The sequence below is a fragment of the Haemaphysalis longicornis genome, unplaced genomic scaffold, assembly GCF_048455015.1.
Source record: "Haemaphysalis longicornis isolate Haplotype H1 unplaced genomic scaffold, Haemaphysalis longicornis Haplotype H1 scaffold_3, whole genome shotgun sequence".
Classification (NCBI taxonomy): Eukaryota; Metazoa; Arthropoda; class Arachnida; order Ixodida; family Ixodidae; genus Haemaphysalis; species Haemaphysalis longicornis.
This window is the reverse complement of record NW_027526335.1, coordinates 186,743,711-186,755,797: the sequence shown is the minus strand read 5'-3', so window position 1 is coordinate 186,755,797 and position 12,087 is coordinate 186,743,711. Positions and strand designations below refer to the sequence as shown.

The 12,087-nt window shown below is 45.5% G+C and overlaps 1 protein-coding gene across 3 annotated transcripts in view; it reads left to right on the top strand.

The window, feature by feature from the left end:
* Positions 1-10,510, top strand: part of LOC144175880 (luciferin 4-monooxygenase-like) — a 42,852-nt gene extending 32,342 nt beyond the window's left edge. For all 3 annotated transcript variants that reach the window (XM_077704931.1, XM_077704929.1, XM_077704930.1), the window contains exons 7-11: positions 1,546-1,714; positions 3,963-4,235; positions 6,096-6,243; positions 7,711-7,980; positions 9,701-10,510. In XM_077704931.1, the coding sequence (XP_077561057.1) occupies positions 1,546-1,714; positions 3,963-4,235; positions 6,096-6,243; positions 7,711-7,980; positions 9,701-9,867 (1,027 nt within the window). In that variant the 3' untranslated portion in view covers positions 9,868-10,510. The remainder of the gene's footprint in view (positions 1-1,545; positions 1,715-3,962; positions 4,236-6,095; positions 6,244-7,710; positions 7,981-9,700) is intronic.
* The last annotated feature ends 1,577 nt before the right edge of the window (positions 10,511-12,087 follow it).

Sequence of the window (12,087 nt, the reverse complement as noted above, 5' to 3'; positions counted from 1 at the left end):
TATGAAAAAAAAAAACGGAACAGTAACGCATGCTTAAATAATCGTAGCCTTTATTTTACCCTGGCTTAGGGGAAAGAAATCGGGGTTTTGTGGGCCGAATGGGATACCAAGCCCTCAAAATTGAAGGCTTCACCTTAATTTAGCCCGCCTGGTTAGGACAACGACAAGCCCTCGTGGTTGCCCTCTGTCTCGGTTTGTCAGTTGAAAATTTCCACTTACCACCAGCTGCCACCTACCAAGTAGAAAGTGGAAATTTTCAATTGTATGAGCAGGCATGTTGTGTTTGCGGCCCCCTATCCGCAGAGGTGGCTCATAGGCTAAGGTGTTGTGCTTCTGAGCGTGAGGACGCGGGTCCGATTCCCGGACGCCGCGGCAGCTTTTCTGACGGACGCGAAAATCAAAACCGTTCGTGTGTACAAGATTTCGGTGCAAGTTAAAGATCCCCTGTGCTCCAAATTAATCCGGAGCCCTCCACTATGGCGCGTCTCACCACCTGCGTTGCGTCGGCGCGTTACACCCTTCAATCAATCAAATTGCGGCCGCCCAATGTGGCCTTCAAACGCTCGCATCTCCTACGCTAGAACTGATGTTCCGTGTGTAGCACGACCGACGCGAAAATCAGTGCCACGCAGCGAGCAGCAGGCGGAGACTAAAAATGAAACGCCGGGCGCACCACCGAGTCGAGCCAATGGCTCCGGATACCTCAGAGCTAACGGTTCCTGAGAAGTGTGTAAGTTATTTTGCTACGAGGTTGTAAGCTCGTACCATCCACAGGACTTTGAGGTGCGATGAAAAAACGAACGCACCAGGCCATATTGCCTCGCAGCCCTAATAGGGCCCCTAATATTCTGTGAAATGCACCAAGCGAACGGTCATCTCATAAATACATGGTGTCTCGCGTAGCCCCGAACCCGTACTCTGCTTCACATCTTTGTTTTCATTGCACCTATGCAGAAATTATAAGAAACCTTGCTCGCTACCGAAAGAGGTTGGTTCTTATACTGAAAGGCGCCAGGTCCCTCCCGCCAAGCCTTGCTCTGATCCTTCTTTCCATGGCTAGTTGAGCCAACCCAATGTTTCTTCTTGGGGTTTAAAAAAAGTCCCCAAATTTGTTATTCATGATTAATAATTGGGTGTATGCATCATTTCTAGGCTTTACTATTTAGTGATTGATAAAGCCTACCGTTCATTGCCTCAGACTGCTTACTGAATGCTGTCTAGCTTAGTGAAGTTCTACGCCTAATTTTTATGTGGTGTTTATAATGCACCCGTAACTGCATGAGGTAGCTGTTTTTCCCACCCATTATGTGATTAGCTACGTTAAACGCCGGCACGCATTACTTTCGTATCACTCATACTCATCATTATTCGCAAGATGAGGCGTTCTGAGTACACATCAGAGCACACCTGAGGTAATATAATTTCATAATTAGGACCCTTCGGTCGTCTCATTTAGTTTTCTTGGCTATTTTCTGCCATCCACCTGGCTGTGCGGGATAAATGTTTGCTCATTCCCAATGAACGGCTGATGATGTGATCACGCAGGCAGCACCTGGACTGGGATTCGTCCGACGTCGTCTTCTCCACCTTGGATATCGCTGAGCTGCCTGGGCTTTTGTTTCCCATAATGAGTGTCCTCAGTGGAGCCCGCTGCGTCATTGCATCACGTGGTGTTCACCCCAGAGACGTATACGCAACCATTACACGGCGAAAGGTATTCGTAATCATTTGGGTGCATACAATACTATATTGCTTGCTTTCTGAGTGAGCTCGTGTAGACACCAACCATGCTATTTCAACTGCTTTATTTGTTTCTGTGGCCACCGCATGGATCTCCATAGTTTGATGTACTGTTCTGAAACGCGCCTGCGCACTTCTGGCGTTAGGTCCTACTGGGCTGTCACATCATTACGGAAAAGTTTCGCCATTTGTGCGCTATTTCGATTGCGTTTTTAAGAACAATGTTCTGTATGATATTCCATCTTTTCTGAAAAGACTGAGCTCCCGCATAAATGCTTCCATACGAAACGCTGCGCATTCAATTCTCTAACATTCGACTGTGTACGTAACTCCTGTTGACAAGTTCTTCGCTTGAGTAAGCTTTATTAGGCACGGTACCCCTGAAGCTTCCTTAAGTAGGTGACGGTATGGTACAACCAATAAATGCAATGCAGTTCTGAGTAAATCTTGTGGTAGCAGGGCTGCTTTCTAATCTAAAATGATGCCCTAAAAACGGTTGAGGATCAAGCTTCATTTGAAGTCACTGATATGAGGATAGTTAACACGGCTGGTACAGGCGACGCTGATGAGCATGGGCTTTCTTGCATAGGTGTATGGACAGCTGGAAGTTATTAACAGTTAATTTCTCGCCAAAGTACTTTAGTATTCCGAACGAAACCAAGTACGAAATCTACACACGGCCCGCCCCGGTGGCTCTGTGGCAAAGGCGTTGCGCTGCTGAGAACAAGGACGCGGGTTCGGTTGCCGGCGCGGTGGCGGCTTTTCTGATTGAGGCGAAAAGCGAAAACATCCATGTGTACGAGATTTTGGCGCACGTTAAAGATCCGCAGGTGGTCATTCTTGCATCACTTTTTGTAAAAAAACAGCTGGCGTGGTTGATATTGATAGCCAGGTCAGAAATATAATATTATTCATCATCATCATCATCATCACCACCGGCCTATATACGCCCACTGCAGTGCAAAGGCCTCTCTCATTATTCTCCAATTATCCCGGTCCTGTGCTAACTGCGGGAAATTTATCCCCGCAAACTTCCAGATCTCACCTGCCCATCTAATTTTCTGCCGCCCCCTGCAATGCTTTCCTTCTCTAAGGATCCACTCGATTACCCTTAATAACCAACGGTTTTCTTGCCTTCGTATTATACCCTGCCCACGTGCATTTATTCTTAATTTATGTTAATACGTCCTGAACACGCGTTTCTCCCTGACCCACTACACTCTCTTCTTGTCCCTTAACGTTACCACTATCATCTTCCATTACGTTGCTCGCTGAGTCATCCTCAATTTAAGTTGAACCCTTTTAGTGAGCCTCCAAATTTTCGCCTCGTAGGTGAGTACCGGTAAAATGCAGCTGTCATACCCTTTCTTCTTACGGGTGAATGGTAGGCTGCTATTCATTATCTAAGAATGTCTGCCATATGCACCCCACCCCATTCTGATCCTTCTGATTATCTCTGCCTCATTGTTGGCATCCGGGATCACAAGTTGGCTTAAGTAGATATATTCGCTTACCACTTCCACTCCCTCGCCACATATCTCAAACTGATGTGCTGTCCAGAGGTTATTGGTAATTACTTTAGTTTTCTGCATATTATTTTCAGGCCCACGGTTCTACTCAGTTTGTCCAGTGCGGAAAACATGCTTTGCAATTCGTCGCTCGAGGTACTTAGCAAGGCAACGTCATCAGGAAATCTGAGGTTACTGACGTATTCTTCATTAGCCTTTACTCCCACGTGATCCCAGTCCAATGTTCTCAATACTTCTTGCAAACATGCTGTGAATAACATTTAAGGGTGTCTCCATCTCGGACGCCCCTCTTTGTAGGTATTTTACTGCTCTCCTTATGGAGGAAGGTGGTAGCTGTGGACCGACAGTAAATATCCTCTAGTATTACACAATGCTCATCTACACACTGGTTCCGTAATGCCTGAATGACTGCGGAAGTTTCGAAAGAGTGAAATGCTTTCTCATAATCTATGAAGGCTGTATATAGGGGTTCAGTATACTCAGCGCACTTCTCTATCGCCTCATTGATCGTGTGAATATGGTTCATTGTTGAATAGCCTTTACGGAACCCTGCATGTTTTTTAGGTTGACTGATATAGAAATAGAGAGCCTCTAATGTTATGGGAAGGGTCTTCCAGAGACACACAAAAAAACCCCGGCGAACGAGTGGCGAAGAGCTTTGATGTAAAACTGACCCCCTACATTACCTCGCAGGTTACCTGCCTGTGTTCCACGCCAGATGAAGTGGCAGCCCTGGTGCGGTCGCAGAAACCGTCGGGGTCCGACCTATCCTTAACGCGCGTCACAGTGTCTGGATCACGAGTTCCGGGGTGGCTCAACGCTGCACTCTTCAAGGCCTTCAAAAATTTCAGATGCCTGATGAACCTGTACACAGTTTCTGAGGCCGGAGGCCTGGTTTGCGTTCCACAAGCTAGCAGCACGAAGAGAAGCAGCGTGGGCGTTCCAGCCCCCATGGTCAAGATCAAGGTTAGCTTCGTCGCATACAATTCCAAAGCATAACGTAGAGTTTGTATTTCTATTGGTAAGGGTTGCTTTGCACGGGCCGTTCCATATTACATTTCTGATTTCACGATTTTTTTGCATGCGTATGTGTATACTTTCTGGTACACGGCAGCGCTTTACAGACATGGATGTATAAAACGCACTTATCACCGCTCCAAACCAGAACCAGTCCAACGAGGTTGCGCACCAAATGCACTCGGCAACACAGCACCTTTCCTCTTGCAGACGTAAAGTGGTGAATTTCGTACACACTTTTACGAGGTATTATGAATCGTAGGACGTGGGAGAAGAGTTCATTCACGGTTCTACTGTTTGTGCCGTCAGTTACCAGCAAGTGCAGAGATATAGTCCATTTTCTCTAAAGATGCGCACATGAACATCGACTGCTGAGAGTATGGGTGTTTTCGAAGCCATTGGCCGCATACAGCGCACAAAATGTGGGTGGCTTTTGAACAATGCATCAACAATTTGTGGCTAGATGGACCGGGAGGAGCATCTTCTCTAAACACAGCAAAAAAAATTCTCCCAGGACTCAATCCACGTACCAGCGGTAGCACATGCCCACAAGCATTAGTGAAGTTTGGGCAAACTCTGTGTGTTTTCTAGATGGATGGGCTGGCATGTTTGTGCATTCACTTCGTTCCAAGTGTGCGTTCAATTGTTAGTAGAAAGCGTCATGCAGTGGACGATCCAGCCGAGGTACAACGAAATTCGATTCACTCGTTCATAGTTGCGAAACGCAATAAAACCCGCATGGGTCATGTTTGATTAAGAGGGCCGGGGTGACCACGTGCGGAGTCAAAACATTTTTTTTCCATGTTGTTTCCGAGGTAGTGTCCTCTGGTACACCTTTTTAAGAAGGGTGAATGTGCCATAAATGCTCATTACTAGGTGTCGGCAACGTGGTCACATTCTGGAGCAAAAACGCATACGTTTTTATCCCCAACGTTATTAGCGGGCTGAATGGTCGATTTCCAATAAATTAGCGTCAAAGTAAGCGATTGAGTAATACCGAAGCTTTACGACTGCAATTCTTTAACATGGTAGCTTGCTTTTTTCCGAGGCAAAATTTTTGACGGAGGTTACATATCCCCGAATACTGCATTGGTAGTATCAATTTGCTCTACCGCAAGCCACGGTTTTAAAGTACACAGGAGCTTCCCCCGAACTTCTAGTTCATTCCACCTGTATTGGGCGGCCGCAGAATCTCTAATATTACTTCACCCGTGTTCGAACACTGTGAGGTTGTAACGTTAAGGTGCCCTTGGAAATTTTGGGAATTTTCGGGGTGTTTTAGTTGCAATGAACATTCCCTTTTTTTTGCGGCGCATTGAGCCTTCAGGTCCGAGCGCGTGAGACCACAGGCCTGTTTGGAACCCGATTATTCAAGCGCCGCATTGTCAGCCTTCCATGACCCTCTGCCTATGGTATATATGAACTGTGACACCTGAAAAGTGCACTGCGTGTGGCAAAAAAATTTGATGCAAGTCATCAAATAGACAGGCTGCTGTTCTCCCTAATTTTGTGACATAGTTGGCAGCTCTAACTTTCGGCATTAAAAATTATGCGGAACAGCATGATGTAAAGGTATACATTTGTATATTCAAGCTTCCGTGCTGAGGTGAAACTTAATGCTTAACTGAATTATGCACCTGTAAAATGCCCGCGGCATACGTTTCTGACCACTCCCTGTCATATTGACCGCACAGAAGTATGCCCGTACGGGTTGTATAGAAATCGCACTGAATGCACGCACCTTAATTCTGTATTTCCCATATTGCGGCGAAGGTATGTCTGCTATCAATTTCTACGCCTTCTTTGCAGGTGGTGTCACTCCAGGATGGCAAAGATCTCGGTCCAAATGAGGCCGGAGAAATATACTTCTGCTCACCAATAGCCACACCTGGCTGCTACTACAAGCCCATTCAAGGAGCAGCGGCTTCTAACGCCGATTCCAAGTGGCACAAAACGGGTCAGTGGCCACTTCTTAAAATATTGATGGGTGGTTTCCGAAACTTTCCCGCTGTGATCTTTCCTCAGACACAAAAAACATACCAAGCAGTGGTCTTGCACTAGGTCACCGAATTATAAATTTCAAATGAGGCTCGAGTACCCTAGTGTTCTCTCTGCCCACAAAATAACTAAGATTTCTCAAATTGTATGTCCCTAAAATCGCGTTATCCATGCATGCGCTAGAAAAAGTCATGTTTCTATTTATAGCGCACGGCAGGGCAACAGCAAGAAACCTGGTGAAAGGCCGAAACAATGTTTAGTTGCAGGTTCTGAGTGTTATTTTGTTTTTAGTGCACTAACAAGAACAACTTTGAACGATCTTGAACTTTGAACGGCACTGGGAGTGGGCATTAGGCATGTCAACAGTGCGAAGCAGTGAGCATTTCCTCATTTAAAGCAAACCGTAAGTAAAATGCTGATGGTCGCATCATTGCCTAAATACAAAAGTGGGATTGGTTCTTCGGAAATAAATAAAAGCGCAGTAAAATACTGGTGCCAAAGTAAAGTCTTCTCGAAGAGTCCCGGGAACGGTGGCAAGAAAAGGTTCCAACCAATGGCGTGGCAGCTCTGCGAACTCGCGAAATTCTAACGCAAATGATATATGCAAACCTCCTTTACATTCATTCGGAGTGGAAGGAGAGGGGAGAAGCACAATGACGGAGGGACATCGTGTAGATTGTCGGAAAGCAGCGTTTGGAGGGTTTATTCCGGTTATCCTTTTGAGACTTTTCATCTACACGTTATTCTTGACCGGAACGTTTCATGTGTACCTTGAGGAGAGTTCGCTGATGCTGAAAGAGAAGTATTGAAAACATAGAAAAAGATTTGCGAGGAGAGGCTACTCTCACCAAAAATTGTGAGACACAGAAAATTGCGCACAGGAAATTGCTTCGCTATTTTTTTTTCTCCTATATTGGTAAGAATTTACGCTTCTGCGCCTAAATGTACCTCTGTGTATTACCGACCGCCCTTAATCCCTCCCATCTCTTTTGGTCGTGTTCATTATTCTCAAGTGCCAGAGACCAACTGGTAAAGCTTCAGGCAGTCCCGAACTCGCTATTCGCACACTTCGAGCTTACTAGACGCCGTCCACGCACCCTTGAAAGGGTCAGCAAATTTGCGGTCCAAAATGGTCTGTTCAGAGGTACATAGTGGCTGATCGACTCCGACCACTTATTCCCATTGTTCATGCGCGCGACTTTACCTGTATAAATCTTCTTGAGAGTGCTCCGCTATTCAATTATTAGTGCTTATATAGACACTCACACGAACAGAAACTCTAAGCGGTTGCAGCGTCTTATAACCTTCATTTGGAGCCTGGGACTTGTCATATCGTTTTCCGTTCAACCAAATCAAGGGCCTCAGTCCTCTTCATCAACAAATGTCATTAATTCTTTTTCTCCTTCCCTGATGGCAACAAACACAGGTGACGTGGGCTTCTATGACGACCAAGGGCACTTGCACGTAATCCAACGCGTCTCGGAAATGATCCGCTGCCACAAAGGCATGGTAGCCCCTGCCCATCTGGAGGACATCATCCTCGAGGCGTTCTCGGAGGACGTGGCAGAGGTGGTGGTGTTCGGACTCTCCCGTACAGATATACGCGAGGCCCCTACGGCAGCAATTGTTCTGAACGAGGAAAGAAAATCCAACAAAGGCTTTGAACTGGCCAAAAAGATCAAGGATACCGTTGCCGGTGAGATTGGCGCTCGGCCGTGCTTTTTTAGCGTGAGACATAAATACTGGGAATGTGATACATTGCTGCAGAATTTCGCGCAATATGGAAAATTGCTACAAATATAATCAATCTATCAACAAATTAAGCTCAAGAATTGATGAAATATATCAGAAACAGCTTTTAAGTGGTCACGCAGACAGGTCCCTCTTTGTGTCATGAAAAATGCTCGGTGTTTGATTGTGCCCTCAGCGCTTCCCGTAGAGAAAATGACGCTATGTTCAGATTTATTACAGGCTTATTACAGGTAGTCCCCTAAACCTGACTGAATGCAGCATCCTCACTCTGCAATCCAACTGCAACTGTTACTGAGGGGAACAGCAGGTCATTCCAAAGTTCGCTTGGTTGACGTCGTAATTACTAAATAGCGTAGCGTTGTCGGTCCCCAATCTATCCCGTGTTCATCATGCTTCTTGGGCCAGTACGTGGCCTTCGGTTACAGTTCATAGTAATACTATCGTGAAACAATGGCTATGACGCCACGACCAGGTGCCCTCAATGGCAGTGTAATGCCAGTGAGCCCTGCTTCCTGGCAGGAAAGCCCTGTGCGCCCTATAATATTCTGCATGGCGCCGGAGTGCGCAGCTTCAGCCGACCGTAGTGGCTTATGCAATAGTGTAGTGCATGTTTCAGTGTTTCGTACTTACTGCTGGGTACCCAACTATTAGCACTATCATAAATAAAATATTCACTGCACTTTGTGCAAGCATAGCTTCTTTTGAAAGGTTATAACTGCTGTATATATGTTGTTGTCGATGTCAGGCTGCCTCAGCTAATCATACAAGCCAGCCGTAATGCATAGTAAACTCAGGGCAGGAACGTGGCTGGTGAGCCGCAGGCGTGCTCCGTTTTTATTATTGCGTTGGTTATTTAAGTAATGCTTGCGGTACATGCCGGATCAGTTTTCTAAGGAGGCAATCTTTCGGACAAACCAAACTTGGGTGCGTTCTTCATGGTCGCTTTGAGAAGACATTTTAGCTGAGCCAATATCTATTGATAGTTTGATAGGCAAATGATGGTTATGCTTATTTATCTATAGGGATATACAACTACCCCTAACGATTGAATTTTTATTCCTAGGTCAAAATGTTGTCTTTATAATTTGGTATGAAACGCAGGGTCTAAAATGTGGCATTTTGTGGTACACGGTAAAATGCGGAAAGCGTAATGCGTTTCCACGGATAATTTTATGAGCGAACAAAAACCTGTCTACGGATTCCAGGTTGACAGTTGAACCTAGTATATATTTTATTACTCGTTTCTCTCAATTAGTAACGAGGACATCTGTCATGGTTGTGGTAACCTAGTCGATGATACGAAATGTTCGCGAGTAACACGAAAAGAACCCGCTTGGGAAATTACAGTAGGTGGTGGAAACCAATGTCTTCACATTTTATTTTTGTTGTTTCAAATGTCTAACGTGCACATGCGTCATAGCTGTAGCGAAGTAGTTCGGGATACGAAAGGTTCACCAGAATTGTGAGGAATATTGTCGGCTCTCGCGTCAGTTGTTGAAGGCGTTTCGTTGCGGGGGCAAAAGCGAGGTGAGCGTATACGTCCGATCGGCACTGATATCCGGTTTCACGCGCCAAACAGTTTCTTTCGTGCTTCTTCGACCGGCTTGCAGGCAAACCTCTAGGTCTAGATGGAGTCTTACACGTGCCAAATTTTTCCCTCACAGAGAAAATGGACGAGAAGATGGGACTCTACGGTGGCGTGGTCTTCTTCGAAGAGATTCCCCTCAAACAGAGCGGCAAAGTAGACATGCTAGCGCTCCTGCAAGTGGCCATCCATGGAACACCCTACTGTGCCGAAGAATACTGTGCCATGACGCCAGACGCGTCGTGAAGGCTTTCGGAAATCATTATTCTGGCGCAACATTTCGTAACACATTTTGTAGCATTTTAATTTGGAAAGCATAGAAACTACTAGTGGAAAATGGAAAACATGATCGGAGTTCTGCTAAGAACAAGCACAACCTTGCAGCGCTAGTGATGTTTTCGTGTGACTGGGGGCCACGAGTGGCTAATGTACGGGAAATACTGCTTGGAACATTCTTCCGCATCAACAATAGGTCGAGACCATTTACAAGCAACAGGTATTGTTTGAACAGATCGCCTTACAGGAGTTGTGCACTATTTGACGTCGGTTGCGATGTTCAGCAAATACTCTTTTAAATTTCCATTTCTATTGGGACGAAGAGGGTTGAACCTATTTTAGCCGCTGCATTGTATATCTCCCATTTTATCCTTCTCCGGTGTTCCCATTGCTGTAAATATCATTTTATGCTTTTGTACGCGACGTTTTTTTTTTCTTTTCGTTATCTGTCGAGTTTTAGTGCGAGTTACACCATCTGTTTACATTTCAGTTCACTGCTCTGTACAGATCTTATCGTCATACCTATAGAATGTTTCAGATGTTTTGCGCTTGCAATTTCTCCATCGGGTATTTTTAACGTTGGCAAAGAAAAAATAAAGTCCGCGCCCTGGTACTTCGCTTGGAAGTTTTCAACACCTTTAATGACGTTTTTACAGCAGTTTTGCGGTAGTGGTGGCTTCATGAACCAACAGACCGCCTTGAGTAGTGGCCTGTTCAATTCGCCTGCGAGGGCTAAACGATCACCAGTGGCACGGAGCCATGATGTGTCGAGGGGGGCTGCTTGACATCTTCAATGTAGGCGAACGTGCTACTGAAAAGCTGGAAGAGCAAAAACTGACGAACCATAGTTGCGACCACCCCTGTATTCATTTAAAAATCGGAGAACGTCGAACTTTCATCAGGAGCAAACAAGCAAGCAATAGTATCCGAATACTAAAAATACCGTTTATTATTCTGTATGGACATCAAAGCATCGCGCCTGGAAACAAATATCAGGGCTCCTACCAACCTGAACGAGTTTGAGCTGGTGCAAAGGCACATTGCTCCTGTGATATTGCCGTGCCTACCTCACACTCCGTTTAGCTAAAAATGGTTTGGGTCGCTTAGCCCTTTCCCAAAATGCTATCATTTTCCTGCGATCCGGGGAATGATGCCGTGGGAATTATCGTTGCCGCATCCAATTTCAGAGCCCGATATAGGTCCCCTTAAAGATCGCTGTATAAATGATGCGGATGATGATGAGGAGGATTTGGAGTACGATGAGCTTTGACGGAACAGAACAGGTGTTATAGCCACTCGCCTGACGCGGGATCCCTTAGTTCTGGAATCTTTGCGGACTACACTCCCGTGGTCATAAAGGATACGGCTGGTGGTGCTGGGCGCAAGACTGTCTGCATACTGTAGCATCAGAGTGAACTAAAACTCCAATCTCTCTATTCGGCGCTGTTTATACCTTCTGTCGACTGTGCTAAGAATAGAGTGCTGTGGCGGCCTCGTAGAGGGCCCCATGCCCACCCGCCATCAGCTGGAGCGGTGAGCTCGGGGAATACGGTGGAATATTAGTATTCTGTCCGAAGGATTACGTACGAAGTTCTTTTATCAGCGGGAAGTGTTAAAAGGACATAGAAATACAAAAACCACCTGCCAAAAAATTCTAATTAATGGGTGGTCAATCGTTTAGGAATACAGCTAAATTTTTACACACAAAATTTAACGTACTGTACGCACTTTTCATGGTAATCATTAAGGAATTGTGCGCGCCGCGACAAATTTGATATATTTCGCTATGAAATGTTTCATTAGTGGTATTTTACATTACTGACGCAAAGCAATGAGCGAATGATTGGTGGACAAGGAAAAAAATCGCGGTAGCCTGAAAACTAGTGCGACCTCGCTGCTGGAATAAGCGGACGCATATTGATTTCGTTTCACGGTAACTGTTATAAATTGCGCGTTCCACTGAAGATTTTAACGATCTAGATCTCGCTATAAAATATGATTCTTTCTGATATTTTACACTACTGACGCAAAGGAATGGGCGAATGGTTGGCGGACAAAGAAAAAATCACGGTAGCCTAAAAACTAGCAGAACGTGGCTGTTGGATAACCGGACGCATATTTATTTCATTTCTTCACGGCTAAGAAAGGTCAAGTTGCACGACCCCATCCAACCAGTAAAAGCGGCGCTAA